Source organism: Rhinolophus sinicus, linkage group LG03 (assembly GCF_036562045.2).
Source record: "Rhinolophus sinicus isolate RSC01 linkage group LG03, ASM3656204v1, whole genome shotgun sequence".
Classification (NCBI taxonomy): domain Eukaryota; kingdom Metazoa; phylum Chordata; class Mammalia; order Chiroptera; family Rhinolophidae; genus Rhinolophus; species Rhinolophus sinicus.
This window is the reverse complement of record NC_133753.1, coordinates 28,058,318-28,078,634: the sequence shown is the minus strand read 5'-3', so window position 1 is coordinate 28,078,634 and position 20,317 is coordinate 28,058,318. Positions and strand designations below refer to the sequence as shown.

At 40.9% G+C, this 20,317-nt stretch overlaps 2 protein-coding genes across 5 annotated transcripts in view; one reads left to right on the top strand and one right to left on the bottom strand.

The window, feature by feature from the left end:
* Nucleotides 1-12,865, bottom strand: part of DCAF5 (DDB1 and CUL4 associated factor 5) — an 85,172-nt gene extending 72,307 nt beyond the window's left edge. The window contains exon 1 of one of the 4 annotated variants that reach the window (XM_019733487.2): nt 12,659-12,865. Coding sequence is in view for 2 of the 4 variants with exons in the window: in XM_019733485.2 (XP_019589044.1) it covers nt 12,480-12,693 (214 nt within the window). In the remaining 2 variants the exon portion in view is untranslated. Of the gene's footprint in view, nt 1-12,479 lie in introns of all 4 variants that reach the window. The other 3 variants (XM_019733485.2, XM_019733486.2, XM_074327301.1) reach the window with 3 other exon arrangements.
* Nucleotides 12,866-12,968: 103 nt separating this feature from the next.
* Nucleotides 12,969-20,317, top strand: part of EXD2 (exonuclease 3'-5' domain containing 2) — a 56,152-nt gene continuing 48,803 nt past the window's right edge. Inside the window, exon 1 of the mRNA XM_019733490.2 lies at nt 12,969-13,409. The gene's annotated coding sequence lies outside the window, so the exon portion shown is untranslated. The remainder of the gene's footprint in view (nt 13,410-20,317) is intronic.

The window sequence follows — 20,317 nt, the reverse complement described above, 5'->3', positions numbered from 1 at the left end:
AATATTTCCAAATGATCAATGCATGATATTATTAAACAATGCATGGGTCTCTTCTAACCGTTTTAACAACCCCATGAAGCAGGTATTATCCTTATTATCCAGATGAAACTACAGAAAAGCTAAACAACCTGAAGGTACAGTGACCAAGAGTACAAACTGGGATCCAAATCCAGGTAATCTGGCTCCAGAGACTGCTCCTTACCACCATATAACCCAGCCTCTCAAATACAATGGGGACTAAACAGCAAAGCAAATGAGTGAAAGCTGCCAGATTAAACTGGCAGACTGAAGAATACACAACCCCCACTCTCCCCCCCTCCTAAAAAAAAGAATACACAACCCTTTATAAAGGACAAGCCACTTCTCAGCTCCAGCCAGCTATTGCCATAGAGAAATGTAGGTTCCAAGTTGCCCAATGTTCCATTTTTTCAAGAGAAACCAGCAAACTGAGGGGAAAGCTTTAAAGGCAGACTAATGGATTTTAATGGAATAGACTATAAAAAGTTTTCTGATATGATTTCAGATTCTACACTGCAATTATTCTTTAAGAAACTCCTACTTGTTGAGTTTTGATAGAGTACCAAGAAGAATATACACAGTTATTCAATAAGGCACTAAAACACTCTTCCTCTTTTCTAACTGCATATCTGTGTAAGGCTTACTTTCCTTCGTATACATCAGCTAAACCAGTATTTCACAACAGATTAAATGTAAATGTCTTCCTAATGTGTACTATGACATTGAAGAGATTTGGAAAAACTTAACAATGCTACTCTTCTCACTATTTTTTTATTCTGGAAAAGTTATTTCTAATTAAAATATTATGTTAATATAAAGACTATTGCTATTCTTCAATAAATCAATTTAACTTTCTCAGATTTAAATTCTAATACAATAAAAATCAATAAATATGACCTACATAAACTGAAATTCTTTGAGGTCCTCAATGATTTTTAAGAATGTAAAGAGGTCCTGAGACTAGAGTTTGAGAAGTTTTGCTTTAGAACAGTGGTTCTCAACGAGGATGATTTTGCCCCCTAGGGTAATGTCCAGAGAAATTTTCGGTTGTCACAACTGGCGAGATGCTTCTGGCATATACTGGTTAGAGGCCAGAAATGCTAACATCCTGCAATGCACGGGACAGCCCCCATAGCAAATTATCCAGCCCAAAATGTAAATACTGTTGAGGTTGAGAAACCCTGCTTTTCAATGACATATGAAAAACTGTTAATATTATGTAAGTAAAAGTTACAGAACAGCAGAGATGGCCTAATTCCAATTTTGTTTTTGAAATATGTACATATGCATATGAAAACACTAAAATATGTCCCAGGTGTCCAAAATGGTCATCCTGAGTAAGTGGAATACTTCTTTAAATATGTCTTCATTTACCAAGTTTCCTATAACTAGTACATATTTTTAAAATTTATGAATAAGTGGGAAGCCTGTCTTTTAAGTGCTATATGCTGATGATTTGTATGATTCAACAGGAAATTCTCAGTAGTAAAGTATGGAATTAGTGAAATGTCAAAGAACAAAAAGCTCCTCATGCAGAGCTAGAGGAACGCAGATTCTTAGGGCCTCCACATCAGTAAGGCTTTACAAGGAACTTACTGAGGCAGTGGGTGATAAATGTCCAGACCACAGCGTGTCTCTATGTCCAGTCCCTCTTCTTTTGCCCTAGACAACTAACCTGGACAATATGCTCCCTGATTATACCACAGATACACTTCACTCATTCTGTGTAGTTTCTGATTTGTTAGTGTTTGTTCAATTAAGAACACTGCCTGCCTGACTTTCGCAAAATTCCTTGCATAAGGAACATTAACAACACAATAAAGCCTTCTTTTCTCTTTATGGGCAATTCTAAAAAGGTTGAACCAATGTGGACCCCAATGCTTTCCTGGTCCTTCTAGGAAGGCACACAACAATACCCACCCTCAAGCAGGTATAAGCAGAGATGTCGACTCTGAAACTAAATCAAGGGCTGCTTGAAGCTGGTTGCCAAACTTCAGTTGTCTCTTGCCAGTACGTCTAAGGCAAAACACATGCCTCAGCCATCTATGGCAGCAACTGATAAGATATCTGCACTAGGCCATCAAACATGGTTCAAGCATCTACAAAAAAAGAAACATTACAATCTTCTGAGGCTCCAATTAGTCACTTGGCCTTAAGTAGTAACACAAAAGATACAACTGGAATTTAGATATAAGACTTGAATGGAAATTCAGCATGAGGGAAATTGTGTAACAAGATTTTGACAGGCATCTGGATTTGCAAAAAATTCCTCCTCCTGAGTAATGTTCTTAGAAGGAAACAGACTCTCCAAAGTAAGGAAGTATAGGCAGGCTAAGAATTACAACTGGAGACCCAGCCAGAGTGGCCCTCTGCCTCCACCCTGGAAAATCTCTACTTACTCATCTGTAACATAATGGGGCACCACCAACTTAATCAAAACAACCATGTTCAGGGATAATGAAACCGCCTATAGAACGTACTGTACTGGCCAAGTAAGCCACCTACAGAGTTTAACACTTTTGAGTAATTCGTTTACAAACGCTGAACCCCATGACTTTCCCTGCTGGGGGACCAGGCCAGAAGACCCTATTTTAATCCTGATTTACTACTTACAAGTAGTGAGCTGCTGGGCAAATCACTTTACCTCTTTGCTCCTTGTGTCCTTTTATGTAAAATTAATGGCTTCAGTTAGATGATCATTAGTCATTTCCAGCAATAAAAGCCTATGACTCTACAGAGACAGAACATCAGTAGCGTAAGATCACAAGTGAGAATGGTGAAATCAGGACTCTACCCAGATCTCTTAAACTTCTTTATTGATGACATTCCACAACATGAAAGATATTCTAGAGCCAACTGGCCATACACCTGAAAAACTACAATTCCTGAAAACCATTCTCAGGGCCAATCTATACATTTGAGGGGTCCAACTTTTACTTCAATGTGTTCTAGTGCTGGACAGATACTCCACAAAACTAAGCCTGTAGGATGGTTTTAATATGAATATTATACCCACTTTTAGTTAAAAATACCTCAGGAAAAAAATCCCCACTCAATGGAGAATCATTCCTCAAAAAGCCTTTCCTCAAAATCAACTCTGCAAAAAACAGTACCCCACAGGAAAACTTAAGAAAATAAAAAAGAATGTACAAGTGAACAGCAGAACGACAGCTATAAGAGAAGGTATGTCGAAAGGAAGGGGTAATTAGCCTTTGGACTTAACATTTTCCAACAGTCATAGCCTCCCCCCACCCCACCCCCAACCCCTTTCTAATAAGAAGACAAGGAGGGGACAAATAACTAACCAATCGCTTGCCTCTTAGGCGCAATCCAGTACCTCAAAGGTGGCAGCTAACAGCCTGGACACAGGGAGCACGGAAGTTGGAGGCTTTCCCACCAGGGGCATTCAGTGGTGACTGGGAGGAGTGAAGAGACTAGGGCTTTGGTCTCGCCTGAGCACCAGACAGCTCTGATGAGTAGGAGTAAGTGGCCATAGACTAATCATTCAAACTAGGACCTTTTCAAGAATTGAAAGGAGCATCAATAATTGTACTCAGACAATGGGGAAATTGGGACAGTCCCAAGTACACCAGGATATATAGTCACTTTACTGATAAAGGACCCCAGCAGGCAGCAAGGCAGGCAGAAGACCTACAGAGTTACCTTATCAACCATATAAAGTAATCTTACCTCACCTTATCAACTGGCAGGAGGCCCAGCAGAGGTAACAGGAAAGATGGGAATCTGCCTTTCCACCACCATCATCTCTGCTACTGGGATCTATTAAAAACCTGTCACTGTCCTCAAATGCCACTTTCTCGTTGATTCCTACATGCCTCAGCCCTGGAATATAACTTCTATTTTAAAATTGGCCCCAATAGGAAGAATGGTACTCAGAGCACATACACTTCTCTTCATTTCCGTGCATATCAACTCTGTATCCTGACAGGTACATGATAGAATCTCGTATCCAACACTGCAAAGTACAAGGAGTGAGGAAGGCGGCAAGGAAAGTGTGAATATTTAGACATGGGAAGAGCAGACAACTAAAGTGACAAACTACTATTGTCACGTCTTTCCCTAAATCCTTGACTTAGGAAAATTGATGTAAAGAGCAAGTGGAATCCAAGACCAGAACATGCAGAGCAACTCTCCTTGTTCACCCAATCAGTGAATAACCTTGGGAATGAAATGCCTTCATTTTCACAAGCAGAGTTAAAGATGCTGGTGACAGAAGTACATTTTACTTGCAAGAATACAAGTTCATTAAGGATCAAACACGCTTATCATCTGGTTTAGGAGTCATACTTTCCTTTATGATACTGTGTCTGTGGAAAAGTGCTTACAAATTGCTCAGCAGTGAGTGCTCTCTGGGTAAATAATCCCATGTTATGTTGTTTAAACCTTCTTCCAAAAAGCACTTTATTCTGAACCACATTATTCATCTGTGCCCCAGGCATAGATATTTTTCTCCCCATGTATAATTAGGAAGAAACATACATATTTCTGTTGGCTGAAATCAGCCAAACGTACTCAATCAGCAAGCTTTCGGCAAATACTGAACTCAACTACAGGCTCAGTAAGTACATATATATTGTATTTTAGCTGGGCGAATGGAGAAGAGGAACCAACCTGGGAACCAGAATATATTTACCCCCTACTTAGACTAAAGCAGGTGACTTAAATCAGTGGAAAGTTAGTCACATAGTTTATGTAAGCAAGCATGGAACACACCAAGTGTAAAAGGGAGACTTTAAATCACTGCCAAGACCAAAATCCAGGTGAAGTGACTCCTAGCACCGAGAGAGAGGTCTGCTTGAGGGGTGAGTATTATAGCTAAGACCTGAACAGCACTCACTGGCTCCAAGCCACTGAGCCTTCCCCCCAGCCTCACCCCATTCCTCTGTTTACACATAAAGGGGTAAAAAGCAGTTAGCAAAGTATCAGTGATAGCATCAAGAGATGAGAATGTAGGAAAAAAGTCAAGTCCTTTTGAAATGTACATAACATTCTAAACATTTCAGAGCAAATAGCAGCATGCCTTAGAGCTCCTGCAGCCCAGGCTATAATGCAGCTCCACCACAAACTACAGGAGCTTTCACATGGCACAGAACTTCTCTGGCCTCAGTTTTCTCATACATAAAATAAGAATAGTACTATCTCTATCGTAGGAAAGACGCTTTTAAGTATTAGAGGTGGTCATGTCTGTAAATGCACCTGACATATATGAAACTCCCCCAAATAGTATTTGATAACTGAATAACATGATCAAATATTAGCTATTTTACGGTTAAACATTTCTTTTTATAAAAGCAATGTCTCAGTTGAATGTCAGGTGAGGTATTCCTGCTTAATTTGGTGGACACTGGGGAGCACTGTAGATTTTTGAGGGATCAGCGGGGAACGTGAGAAAATGAGAGTTAGGTTTTAGGAAACTTACAGCATGTTGGCTGTGGTGAGTAGTAAGTATTAAAATTGAAAAGAACAAAACCTTGGGAACCAAATTTTCTACAAAGACCAAGGTAATAGGCCAAGATAATAGAAATCTTGTTTTAATCCCTAGAATTATTTCACTTCATTTTAACCAGAAACCATGTATTGTAATATCTATTTTTTTCCACTAATGCCCTACCTGTTCTCTGCATTTATAGAAACCTCGGCAGTCATTTATCAATGTCCTGTCTTGATTCTTTGGCACTTAGTTATGACAATTAATATAAAACCTTCAAATCCCTTGTCTTTTTAGATTACAGGTTACCTGGCTATTTTCCAAGTGGCAAACAAAACATCCCAAGTGCTTAGCAGAGGGCCTGGTACACATTACATGCTAAATAAATGTTAAAAATAATTCTTATAGTAATTATTAAGATTAAAGAGGCATACATAGTATGTTCTCATTAAATACTTTTAATGAATAAAATAAACGTAAGATACTTCTGTGAAAACAAGTTAACGTTACAGCAAAACACAGAAACACAATTTATTATCTATAAGGAGCAACTAGAGTTGTATATGTGCTCAGAAACTGCTAACATTCAGCTTTTAATTCTTTAGAAAACATCCAGGAAAAACTGGCCTGCCCTATAAGAAAAGGGAAAGAAAAATATAAAAAGGCAACTTAAAGAGCACCTGCCTGGGAGCAATAAACCATATTGCCAAAGACTAACTGGGCAGCTCTGGACAACTCACTTTTCTTTTTCTCCACTTCAATGAGGAAGAAAAGATAAAAAAAAAAAAAAAAAAAAAGGTTACCAAATGCAATAATTTCCACACTTCAGTCTTGATCACCTTTTGATTTTTGCTTTATACACATAATATATTCACCATTATTTTTCTTTAAATTGACTTTTTAGAATTTAACCTAACCTTAAGCAATAAATCTATTAAAAATATTTTATACATGCTAGTTAACTTTTCTAACGCTATAAAAAATGTACCGTGTTTCCCCTGAAAATAAGACCTATCTGGACCATAAGCTCTAATGCGTCTTTTGGAGCAAAAATTAATATAAGTCCCGGTCTTATATTACATAAGACCCGGTATTATATTACATTATATTATATTACCAGGTGTTATATTATATTCTATTATACCTGGTCTTATATTAACATAAGACCAGTTCTTATATTAATTTTTGCTCCAAAAGATGCATTAGAGCTGATGGTCCGGCTAGGTCTTATTTTCAGGGAAACACGGTAACTACTAAAATTTAAATATTCATTCAAAGATCACCTAAAATCAGCTTACATGTCCACACTTTAGCAAATAGTAACCTAACCCTTACAATTTAAAATAAAAGAAATTTAAAGGACAGAGAATTAAGTATAAAAGAAATGTAATTTCATATTATCACAATAACCTAAGGGTTAATCCTAACAGATTGACATTCAGTTCTTTAATTATAAGAAACAATATAATGTGGGGCACCAAAAATTGAAAACAGAATTGATTCCTTCTTAACCTACATAATCTTCATTTGAATTAGGATTTTAGTTCCTTTACCTTAAGTCTTTAATTCCACCCTTGAGTTTATAAATTCAGACTTAAACAATAAAAAAAGCAATTACTTCTTAAAACCATGAAAAAGAAAGATTAAAATTAGACACTGTTTATTAGCAATGTTAAGTGCTTAATGCATGAGAAAATAAATGCATCCACTTCTTAAATCAGAATTCAGAAAGCAGTATCCATTTGTGTCTCAGGTTTTACTGGTCAATAAAGTTTCCCTGATCTAAATGATTCCAACTGTACCTTGACAAGCAAACCTATCAATTATCAGTAAATGAGCACACGCTTGCAAGTGGGCTGACCCGTCCTTTCAATGCGGTAACTGAGGGCCTCAGCTCTTAGGAACTCTTAGTAATCAAAAATGCATTGGTTAAGTCAAGTCAGTGATGATCCTTTGAACAATACTGAATACAAAGACAACTTTTGCATGTGCTAATAATGTCTAATGAAACCGGTGGTCATCAATTAAATCTTACTAGGTTGTTTTAAAGTAGAAGTGACAAACCCAGGCATAATTCTAAATTTGCCAATTTTTGATAGCTATCACTTAGCTGACTGAAGAACAAGTGGGAAAAATAACATGTATCTATAAATATCCATGTTACCTTACCCTTATCACATGATCTCTATAATTTATCATAGCAATGTCCTCAAAGGCCATCTCTGTGAGCCTTTTTTCTTACCCACTAAAGCGCACAGCCAAGAGGACTAAACTGTAAACCTGGGGAAAAGCAAGTATCTATTAGGGTATCATAAAGCAGAGGAGAAAAATTAAAAAGGGTCATGCACTGTTGCAAATGAGAAGTAAATGCCCCTAAAATGCAAGCTTCCTGAGAGTGTGATTATACCTGATTCATCATCTTTGGTCTTCTCATAGCTCCTGTCTTTTGTTGAACTAATAAATAGACCAAAGAATAAAACTTAACACCTCCAAAGCAATGAATTATCAGTAAAGAGCAAAGCCCAAAAGAAAATCCAAGAATTGATTCCCTAATCACCTTATCAAAATATATGTACTATGAAAACTTTTCAAAGTGAAATCTGCTCTACCACTGGCCATATTTCTCCTGATAAACTCACCACTGGATCAAGAAATTCATTCTAATTAAACACATGAGAAGTTTTAATACAGTCAAGACTTTATTTAACTGGTTACAGCCAAACACTTTACCTATAGATAATACGTTCTTGGATAAATTTACTTACAAAAAAAAGACTCCATAAAAAGGGATATAACTAGTGATTGGGCAGCAGAAAATGGCCATGAATTAATGTGTTCAAATAAAGCATGTAGTTATTATCATAGCTATTATTTGATACTTAAAAATATGCTTTGATAACAATACTTATTCACAAAGCATTTGAACCGTTCACCTCATTGAGATCTTTCTCAATTTTTCACATTGTACTTTGCCATGTGCAACAAATGTTAAATGTTGATGGCAGGTGTCAATCTCTAAAAGTTTCTTGTGAGCTTCAAATTAAACAATAATAATAACAGTTGGAGCAGCAGTAGCAACCAGAGCAACAGGGTGGACTAGGCCCTTGTGCTAAGAACTTTACAAATGTTATTTCATTCAGTAATACCTGTGAGGTATCACTGTCTTTATTATATGGATGAGGAAACAGACAGAGAGGATAACTGACTTGGTTAAAGGTAACCCAGTTAGCAGATAGTTGAGTGGATATTCACCCCCAGGCAGCCAGACTCCAGGGTTCACACTCTTAATCTCTATATACAACTGTGGATACTTACAATGATCAATAAAGTCACAGACCCATGTGAAATAGAAATAGGACTAGTTATCCCAGTTATAAATAGAAGGCAGAGTTACAATCCAAGTCAGATACACACAGAGCCTACATTCTGATTGGGCTCCCAATCAGATCCCAAGATGTTCATCTTCTTCCCAAAGGAAAAAAAAAAAGACTTTTAAGTAAACATATAAAGGACTCCAATCTAGAGAAAAGGAGAAGCATAAGAGGAGAGCAGGCAATGGAAAGATGGAAAAGGTAAACCCAGGATATCCCCTATATATACGTATGTATACTACATTAAACTCAATGTTGTTGGGATCTCGTGTAAACAGCATTTCAACATACATTGTTCCTCATCTCTCAAAGAACAAACATGCATAAATATTCTAAGAGACTGCAAGTATCAGGTGTAAGCTGTTCTTTGTATATAATGTTCACTCAAACCCATGTAGTTTACAACAGCCCTCCAGGTAGGTGTTGGTATTCCCATTGCATAGATCAGGAAACATTCAGAAGGCTCAGCAACTTGACTAAGGTCACACATTAAATGACACAGCAGTGATTTTAACCTTGTGTATGCTATACCACACTGCCTTACATGGTATCACAGTAATGCCCTTTTCTGATCAAAGAAAAATACTTCTTAGGTTAAAATGTTTTAATGTTTTCAAATGTCAAAAAAACATTCTGCCACTTGTTGCTATTACAATCTCATTTCCCCAGCAGAGCATGTTTTCTCCTTCCTAATTTTCTCTGGTTTACTCTTAATATCTGCTGGCCTCATTGTGCCCTGGAAAAGGGGCTAGCTGTTACAACGAAAAAGCAATGATGTATCCTTAACAAAGAGCATTTTTTTAAGGCCACAGGCATCATGCAAGTATTATTTTTGCCCTAGGTCTAAGTTAATTCTATCAAATAGTATGTGTCAGTTACAAGCAATGTGAGCCTGCCCAAACAATTAGGAAATGAAAACAGTGAACAAACTATGAACAATCATTTTAATCACCACTTTCTGAAGGCTTTAACCAATCCAGACAAGATACAAGAAAAACAAAATGCATAAAAGTAATTTCATTACCACCCTAGATCCTGGCCTCCCACCACCTTACTGTGAAGCATTAGGGATAGACAGCATTAACCTCAAAATACTATGTGCTCCTCCCCTCAGGTGTTAACTGCTAAAGAAGGACAATGATAGATAAAATGTAAACATGATACCTTAAATCATTTTAAACATGTAAAGATTATTGAAAGACTCCCCAGAACAAAATTTAATTAGCTTTAACAAGGTAAGCTATATTTATGATTCCCAGAGGAGGCTTCCTTATCTGAAGCAAACAGAAGGAACTTTCTGTTAGCATAAGTTGTACTCATAATGGAAGGTGAATAGCTAAAAAGTCTTTTAACCAAAACTCTATGTTGGGGAACAAATAAGGAAAGCTAAGTCTATCTAAGCTAACTGGAGGGGTGGGTGGAAAAGCCAGCTGGAAGGACTAGGAACATGGGCAGGAATAGATAAGGAAACAAGACAAAGTGAGCTAGAGGAAGTGTGAGGGGAAGAAGGAAGAATAAGGGGCAACGAAGGCAGGAACCCAGAAACTACTGATGGAGAGGGGCAACTCAGACCTTTTTAGAAAAGGAAACCAGTGCCTAGACCCAAAAGGTTTGCCAGGGCCTGCCCTGTGGAAAGAACCTCGGCTTCTACAAACTAAAATTAGGATAAAGGAAATAAACTGGCCAAGACTAGAGAAAGTGGGGTTCATTTAAGGCAGGGGAAGTTCCTGAACAAGGATAACTGGCAAAAAATGGAGGCAACTTTTTGTGTTTTTTAGAACGTGTTGACTTTGAATGGGTGAGTTGTATGGCATGTGAATTATATCTTAATAAACCTGAGATTTATTAAAAATGTGGTAAACTGGGCAATGTATGGCTGTATTTATGATTAGTTCAGTCTATAAAGGAGTACCCTACCCCCCCCCCCCCGAATTCCCTCACCCACTAGGGTGAGTTTACTTGTACGGGAAAGAGACAGAATTATGAACACAGAAGCAGTAGGAGTAAAAACTAGGAGCTTCTAAAGAGATCTTTCCCCATTTTGCCTTTGGAATTTTTTGGCGGTGTGGGGGGAAGGAAGCTTTTGTTTGGGGTATGCCTTGAAGTGGAATATCAGGTTTCTTCAGGGGATGATCTAGGGCCAAAATCTACCTAATCAAAGAGAAAACGATCTGGGGTGGAAAAGTCAAGTCAGTTGTGGAGAAACCCCAGAAGGTCTATCGTGAAATGATCACACAGGTCTTATCTCTGCTACCCCTAAATTGGACTGCACTCCCCGTGTCACTTCCGAGTGTTACTTGTGAAGAAGACCGATGCTTTGCCATGATCCCAGAAGTTTCTGGCGAGCTGCCTACTGACGTAAATTAGAAAACCATTCGGGGACCGCCTGGGTGAAGCGAAGCGCCACGTCCAGCACTGAGCTCCCCCTTCCTCCCTCTCAATGTAGGCAAAGGGACGAAGGAGGGCAGAAGGCGAGAGGGAACGCCAGATCACCCATCTTCGCCCTCCTCCCCTTAGCCAGGTTTCGGGGAACCGCCCCCAAGCGTACCCCCATCCCCACTCGCCAGCCTCGGGCCCGCGACCCCCAAGAGGAAGGCGGCGGCGGCGAGCACCCCCTTGGGCAGCAGACGCACCTCCCCCCGGGCAGCTGTCGCCGCCCGCCTGGCCCGAGCCTCCCGGGGAGCAATAGGCTATCGATTCAGCTGCCTGTCGCTAGGAGCCCCGGGGAGAGCGAGGCCTACACAGCCCGGCCGGAGCCCCGGCCTCGATTTCGCCACTTGCCCCACACTGGTCGGGGAGCCCGGGGGCAACCAAGCCCAGCTGGGCGAGAGGAAGGAGGCGCGAAGACCACCTTGCAAGGGCAGCCGCGGGGAAGGGGGGTGCGGGAGCCGGGCTCCCGCCAACAAGTCTCCCGGGGTCGCCCACCCGCCAACCCCTGCCACACAAGTTGCGCATTCAAGTTCATGCCGGGGCCCCTTAGCCTCCAAAGCGCTCTGCACTCCTGAACCATAATAAAAACAAACGGAAGGAGATGGAGCTGGGCCCTTAAGGGCGCGGAGGGGGGCGGCCAACAGGCACCGCCCGCCAGTCACCTCCCCTCCGCTCACCCAGACAGCCCCCGAGTCGCAGACCCCGACCCCTCCGGAGGCCAGCCCTGTCACCGCCCGGCTCCAGACCCCGAGGCCCCTTTCCAGGACGCCGGCGACTGGGGCTCGAGCTGCCCCTCGCCTCAGGCGCGCCTCGGCCTCCTGCCCCTCCAACCCCAAAAATGCCCCCCGCACCTTATAAAGTACGCGGAGGAAGAGTTTCCCATCAAACTTTGTCAAGCGGTAACCTCGCCCCCCTCCCGACCCACACTTTCGGGGCAGTCAGCGGAGAGATCACTTTATACTTGGGATAAAGCGAGTTAAGGACCTGTCAACCATTTTGGGTCTTTTTTTTTTTAGAAGACATCCTCTCCTTTCCCTCCCTCCCTCCCCCTGCAATGGTTTTAATTTGACACCAAACCTTCCCACCGCAGAAGGGGGGTTGAGGAGGAAGGGGGTGGGGACGAAGGGTAGGAGGAGGGTGGCGAGGGAGAGCAAAAGGGGGAGGTTGGAAAGGGGCCGGGAGGCGCGGGGAGGGGAAGGGGGTTGATTTACCTGAGACCAGCCACTGGCCTCCATTGTTGGAGAATTCAATGGCATTGACACAGCCGAAGTGGCCGAGGAGGTCCTTCTTGTAGAGGTTTCTGCAGCCCCGCAGGCGTCTCCTCTGAAAGTCCTGAGTGAGCAGGGGGTCCCCATGCAAGCCCCGCTGGGACAAGAAGCCCACCACTGACCTCATGCTGCCCCCCAGGCCAGCTCTCCTCTTCATCCTGGAACCGCCGCCGCCGCCGCTCGCGCCGCCGCCCCTCCCTCGGCCTCACGCGCGGCTGCCGCGCTCCCCCCACCCAACCCTCCCCCCGCGCAGCGATCCGGATGGTTCTTTAACCAGCCATGGCAGACGGAGCGAGGTGTGCAGACACTCGGTGGCGTTCGCGGCTTCCTGATGGTCCCCTCCCTCCCCTTCCCCCTTAGGCTCCTCCCTTCTTTTCTCCGCCTCCTCCAGCAGCTGATCCCCAGCTGCGGTCGGGCTTCCGCGATGCGCGGCCCTTCCGCCCGCCGTGGGCGCTGGGAGAACGCGGGCGGCGGCTGCCCCTCCCCCGCCGCGGGCGGCTGGCCTGGAGACCGCCGGCGGCGGCTCGGCTTTTCTGCCGCAGCTCCTCCGGGCGCGAGGTCCGGCTGCACCCCCTGAACGCTGCACTCTGTTAAGTTGAATGCGCGTAACAATCAAAGTGGCCACGGGGCTGTGGGCTCGTCTTCCTCCCCCAGCGACCCGCGGTCCATCGCCGCTTGGAGGCCCAACGCCGGGACGAGTTCGGCTCCCCGCCCTTTTTTTCCGTGGGGAGAATGCAGCCCGAGGGGGCAAAGAAGTGAGGGAGGACGGCGGGCAGAGGCTCCGGCCGCCTTCCCTCAGTTCGCCTCATCCTGGGGCCGCCCAAGCCCTGTCCAAGGGAAGGGAACACCAGGAGTTAGGACTGGACACTTGGGGTAAGGTTGCCTGGGGATTTTGTTGGTGCATCTCGCCAAATAAATTTTTAACACTGCCCCTCCCCTCCGCCCCGTTCAGTGCTGTATTCTTCCAGCCGTTCAGTAAAAAGGCTAAATTGTTCCGTCTGGTAGATAATAGAGCAGTATGTGGGAAAAAGAGGGTGGGGTGAGGAATTATTAAGAAATGAGACGAAAATCGCCAAAACCGAGTTCAGAAAACTCAGAGAAGCAGAAAGCACTTGTGTCCATTAGTTCCAGGTATATTTGCCAGGCACAAGAAGCATTATTCGAAAATAGGAATATATGCTTCCTTCATAAATAGGAATTTAATTGGGTGCGGTGAGCTTCCCTTCAGGATCTTGCGTGTGGGGCTCTAAGGCTGTACAGCTGCTAACCAGCAGCTGGTTCCAGGCCAGAAGTAGCTGCAGGTCAATAGGCTAGGGACCTCAGCCTTAACCCCGGTGAGGTGACTGACTGGATGTTAAGTGCTTTGGAATTCTACCAGATACACTAAAAGGCCCCCTTTTCAGTGTATTGTAGTACTTTTCCTAGAAGCTATCTTCTGTCATTCATCCGTAATAAGTTACTAGAATAGGCAGGTGTCAGTTTTGCCCATTCTATTTCACAGGAATTACATCCTCTGTACCAGAGAGGGCATAGTCAGTGGAGTACACTGCCATAGAAGATGGGCACAAAGCGGAAGAGGTTCATCCATCAAGAAAAATCCCCTTCTTGTGCTTTTTGTACAATGGCAAGATTAATTGTACTAATAAATAAGCAAGTAAATGTTTAATTTAAAAGTCAACATTATCACAAATATTGTTGAAGTTGACAAATTCACTAGACTCCAGAAACTATGGTTTAAATGGAATATTGTTTCCCTAAATAGGAAGATATATAGTGATTTTTTAAAAAGGATTTTATTCTCAGGATGCTTTATAGTGTTTATTCATTATAATAACCCCATAAAGATGAGTAGTAGTATACCAGCTTGATTAGTAGTATACCCAACATCGTTTCTTCACAGCAATATCATAATATGTAATTAATCATTTATTTTTCTGATTGTATCAGAGTGTCCCCCACTCTGTTGTAAGCTGTCTGAGAATAGGGACCATGTCTGTTCTGCTCATGGATATATGTTCAGAGCCAGCGCATGCTGGAACTTAGTGGCCACTGAGTACATGAATGAACTTAAGGAGTGGGGAGGAATTTGGAGAGGAAGGTAATGACTTCAGTTGTGGATGTATTGAGTTTGAGGTATCTGTGCTTCATTCTAGTGGAGACAATTTCAAGGCCAGTTTCCCATCTCACTGTTTTTTTGCTTGATGTACTCAACCCACACATTAAAAAGTGGAGCCCTCTGGCTCCTTTCAATTAATAGGGCATCCTTTATACCTACCTTATTTGCATGGATTGGGGGAGATGGGCATAGTAATGGTGTGGTTGAAGTGACCTTTAGTGTGTCAATATGTAAGACACGCCTTCCTCTCCCCTCTTAAGCACATACCTCTTCTCCATAACTTTAAAGGAGACTTGCTTTTCCCCAGTCTCTGGAATAACTGCCCCATTTACCTCTCCCTAAAAATAGACCAGTATCTGGTCACATGCCAGCCAGCCCAATTCTAAGATTTTGCTGGAAAGTTCCTTAACTTGCACTGACCAGCCAGGACAGAAATGTAGGACCACTCAGTCTGCTTATATCCTACAGCTAGTCTGGGCAGCTTTTTGTAAGGAGGGTGCATAAAACCTCTCTCTTTTTATTTCCATAATTAGGTTGCCAGATAAAAATACATGATGCCCAGTTCAATGTGAATTTTAGATTCATAGTAAACTGGGCATTTTATGTGAAATTTATATTGAACTAAGCATCCTGTATTTGTATTTGTTAAATCTGGCAATCTTACCTATAATATAACCCAACTTAAGGAGATCAAGCCCCATGGTATCTATTTGCTCTTATTAAGAATTTAATATACTCCCTTAGGTTATTTATTGCAAACTAATAATATTGTACATAACTATATAACACAAACATTTAATCAACTTCAATGACCATATATATGCGCATGGCCTTTCAGATACAGGCATTTATACTAGAAAGGCCAGTGTACTTAGCTTAAAAATAGCAAATGGAATTGGACTCCTGAGTAATCTCTTCACTGCATAGAATATGTGGAGGAAGAGGGAGAAGAGTGAAAAATTCCTATTTTTCTTACCTAGGCCCAGAAACATCCATATATTAACATTTATACTCTGGAAGGCTTGTAACACTGTTTTGAAAATTCATTTTCGACAAAACCAAGATACGGAAATTACTTAACATGGGAACCCTTACTTAATTGCTTCACCAAGGGTTGCATACTGATCAGATGTAGCGTTCTCAGAAATTCATTTACTCTTCAACTTCTATTTTGCTTGGCCCTGATATCACTGGAGAAGGAGTAAAGAATCTTTATAAACTGACTAGATGCTAAGGAAATGCTCAAACTTTAGAAATTGTTTGTTTAAAAAAAAAAACCCTAAGAAAATAATAAGTCCCTTCTCAAACATTTCCCAAATTTTAGCATGCTCAGACATTTCATTTTTCACTTAAAAATAGTTTCAACTTTGAAATAAACTGCTACTCATAGGTAAGAGATATTAATTCAAACAAATAATGCATATTATATACATATAACTTAACTGTAACATCATTTGAATTTTAAAGGATGAATTATTTATTGGTCATTTCAAATGGACAGCAGTCAATCTTAATTTGGGGGAAAAACGGATCTATTGAAATAGAGATTCCTCTAACAAGATCTATAGGACATATGTCCTTTCATTTTTTATAATAATTTTATCAGATATAATTGATGTACCCTAAAATTCACCAGTGGAAAGTCACAGTTCAGTGCAACTGTCACCACTATCTAATCCCAAAACACTTTCATCACCCCAAAGAGAAACCCCATTTACACTAGCAGTCACTCGCCATTCCTCCTTCCCTTTAGCCCCTGACAATCACTTATCCACTTATTGTCTCTATAGATTTGCCTGTTCTGGATATTTTCATACTGGAATCATACAGTATATGGTCCTGTGTCTGGCTTCTTTCATTTAGCATAATGTGTGCAAGATTCATTCTTGTAGCATGTATCAGTACTCCATTTTTTCCAGACTAAATTATATTCCATTGTATGGATATACCACATTTTGTTTATTTATTCATCAGTTGATGGACATTTGGACTGTTTCCATTTTTTGACTATTGTGAATGATGCTGCTATGAACATTTGTGTACAAGTTTTTGTTTGGACATATGTTTTCATTTCTCTTGGGTATGTATATACCTACCATGTTTCCCTGAAACTAAGACCGGGTCTTTTATTAATTTTTCCTCCAAAAGATGCATTAAGGGCTTATGTTCAGGGGATGTCATCCTGAAAAACCATGCTAGGGCTTATTTTCCAGTTAAGTCTTATTTTCAGGGAAACATGGTGATAGTGGGAATTGCTGGATTATGCGATAACTCTGTTTAACTTTGTGAGGCACTTCCAGCTGCTTTGCCAAGCGGCTGACCATTTTACATTATTACCAGCAATGTAAGTTTTCCATATTCTCACCAATCCCTATTATTGTCCGTCCTTTTTCTTATAACCATGCAAGTGGGTGAATGGTTTCTCATTATGGTTTTGATTTGCAATTTCCTGATGGCTTACTGATGTTGAGCATATTTCCATATCCTTATTGGCTATTTGTATATCTTCTTTGGAGAAATGTCTATTCAGATCCACTTCATCTTAAGGTGTTTTCTAATTTTCCTTGTGAATTCTTCCATGAACAAGTGGTTATTTAAGAGTGTATTGTTTAATTCCCACATATTTTTGATTGAAGTCCCCAAATTTCCTTCTGTTTTTATTTCTAACTCATTTTTTTTTTAAGGGAGCATTTTTCTCAGGTCTTGAAGTGAATACCCAGGCTGTGAAGCAATTGAATTCAGTAATTATAGCGAATTCAGAATATTATATTCAGAATTTTCAAATCACATTCCAACTTACTTTCCAGACATTTGGTTCAAGTTTGCCATGCATAATTCTTCATGATGAGTGAAGAAATCTAGTTTGAAATCATCTTTATGGAGTGGAAGTGGACAGAAATTTTCAATGGCCAGGAGTATTCATTTGATACGAGGTGTGATTAAACAATACAGTGAATGTTTAAAAAAATTATTACAGTAAAAGACACATTGCCATTAATCCCCCTCAAAATATACCCTTTTGCTTCTAACACACTTATCCTATCGTTCTTGCCACTTTCTGAAGCGGTTCTGGAAGTCTTCTTTCCTGAGTGTCTAGTTGCACTGTCATGGCTCCCCTGATGTCCTGAATCATTTTGACTTTGGGGAAGAGCCAGAAGTCACATGGTGCCAGATCTGGTGAATAAGTTGGATGAGGACACACCGTCATGTTTTTATTTGACAGAAATTGCCATATACCAGAAGCGATGTGTGACACAGAGCATTGTCATGATGGAGGGTGATTTATGGCACACTTTAAAACACATCTCTCAACCATAGGTCAACTGCACCAAACAAGTTGAAACTTGTCACACACTGTTACTAAGGTTCGAAGAGACACTTCCCATATTGAAGATCCCTGTCTTTCCTTTGGATGGCACTCGGCAGCAGCATTCACTGTATTTTGTGATCACAACGGAAAGGCTCCGTATCACACACAGCTTCTAGTACGGCAATTTCTGTCAAATAAAAACATTACAGTGTGTCCTCATCCATGATATTCACCGGATCTGGCACCATGCGACTTCTGGCTCTTCCCCAAAGTCAAAACGACCATGAAAGGTAAACGTTTTGAATCTATTCAGGACATCGAGGCAGCCACAACAGTGCAACTACTAAAGACACTCACGAAAGAGAACTTCCAGAACTGCTTCAGAAAGTGGCAAGAACAATGCAATAAGTGTGTTCAAAGCAAGGGGGAATATTTTCAGAGGGATTAATGGCAATGTGTCTTTTACTGTAATAATTTTTTTTATTCAAACATTCACTGTATTGTTTGATGACACCTGGTACAATAGCTTCAAAAAGCAGTTTTCTCACTCATTACACTGTTAACTTTATCTTGAAGAAACAGTTTTAAAACACTGTTTTTTAGTATCTATAAAGTAGCATACTACTGACAGCCACCTTATTATCATTATTGAAAAAGGCAGCAAAGTTCAAATGCTTGTCTTTTTGTAAAAGTACAAGTTATTTATAGGTTCTGACAACTATTTTAATACTGACAGGAAACGCCTAGCAAATCTCTGAGTGAGGCCAAAAATCTCTGTCATTGATCCCCATTTAATCATAGGCCACTGTATTATAAAGATTCTGCTTCATAAATTTCTTGTTTCTACAAAAAATGAACACATTGACGTCATCCCTTAAGCACAAAAAATGTAATATGAGCAAGCACCATTACAATCCACACGCGGAATTCCTATGTCTCCCTCAAGATACCAAAATGACTCCTTAACCAGCTGGTGTCCAGACCAAATAAGGACTCCGGTGTCCATTGTTTAATTTGTTTAGATTTAAAAAATAGAAATCTAACATTTTCTTTTAACATCCCAATGGACCATCATGCACACCCTGGATGTGCCCATCCTACTCCACTGTGGGGACTGTTACGTTAGAGGAGGCGTTAGCTTGGGCCATTTCCACTTCATTGCTGAGGAACGTGAGGCCTTGACAGGTGCAGTAACTTGGGTTAGATAGCACTTCCCAGAATGGTTCCATCATTCATCAGCCTGTGTAGTCTTGTGCAAATTATATAATCTTTGTGCTTCTGTTTCTACGTTTGTAAAATGGAATAATATATTAAAGTGGAGATAATAATACCTTTAGGACTGATGTGAGGATTAAATAAAATAGTTTTGTTGACATAACCGTGATACCATTCCTAAACCCTCACACATTGAGCACAGTCCGCAAACCCTTGCCTCTAGCTTCCCCATCTGCTTCACTAAGATCATGAAGTCCAGCAGTTGAGAACTCCCTCAATTTCACGTCTCCCCATGCAAAACTCTTGTCCAAGGACAGTGCTTTCACTGTGCTCTGGAACCAGCTCATGTTATCTCCTCATGGACGTTGTTCCACCAATTACCCCCTCTTCCTCCTGTATATTAATCCACTCCAATGCTACTGGCCTTTTCTCCTACGTTGGCAAGCATGTTCAAGTGTCTCCCAACATTGAAAAAAAAATTTTTTAACTTAGATAGTAAGTTAAAATCCATATTTACACTCTCCCCCAATTTCTGAGAGGAAAACATGAATAACAATTTGTTTAGTATTTATAGATCTACCTCATTATCTTAAACTCCTGCATAACATAGTGTTCCATAGTCGAGAAATATTTTTTGAGTGTCTACATTTCTCTATGCACTGGGGACGTAGCAGTGAACAAGCTGGATAATATCCCATGCCCTTAAGGAGCTTACCTTCCAAAGGGAGGGGGGCACAGAAAGTCAGTAAGGTAAACAAGTAAAATATACAATAAATTAGATGGTGATAAGTGTATTGAGGTTTAAATAGGGTGGTCAGAGAAAGCATCACCAAAAACAGTGACATTTGAATAAAGATTAAAAGGAGGAGAAGGAGAAGCCTTCATGGATAGCTCGGGGAAGGGCATTCCAAGCAGGAAATAGCAAGTGCAAATGCCCTGAGTCAGGAGAATGCTTGCCACTGAGTTATAGGTACAGTATCCATATATGGGCCATGTTAGTTACTTCTCATATGCAGTCAAGATCTTTGTGAATATGTTGAAACCAAAAGACTAAATCATAAAATTAACCAACACCAGCAATCCTTACATGAAATAACAAGGGGAGTCAGGAGAGAGATTCTTTTGATGTACACACATAAA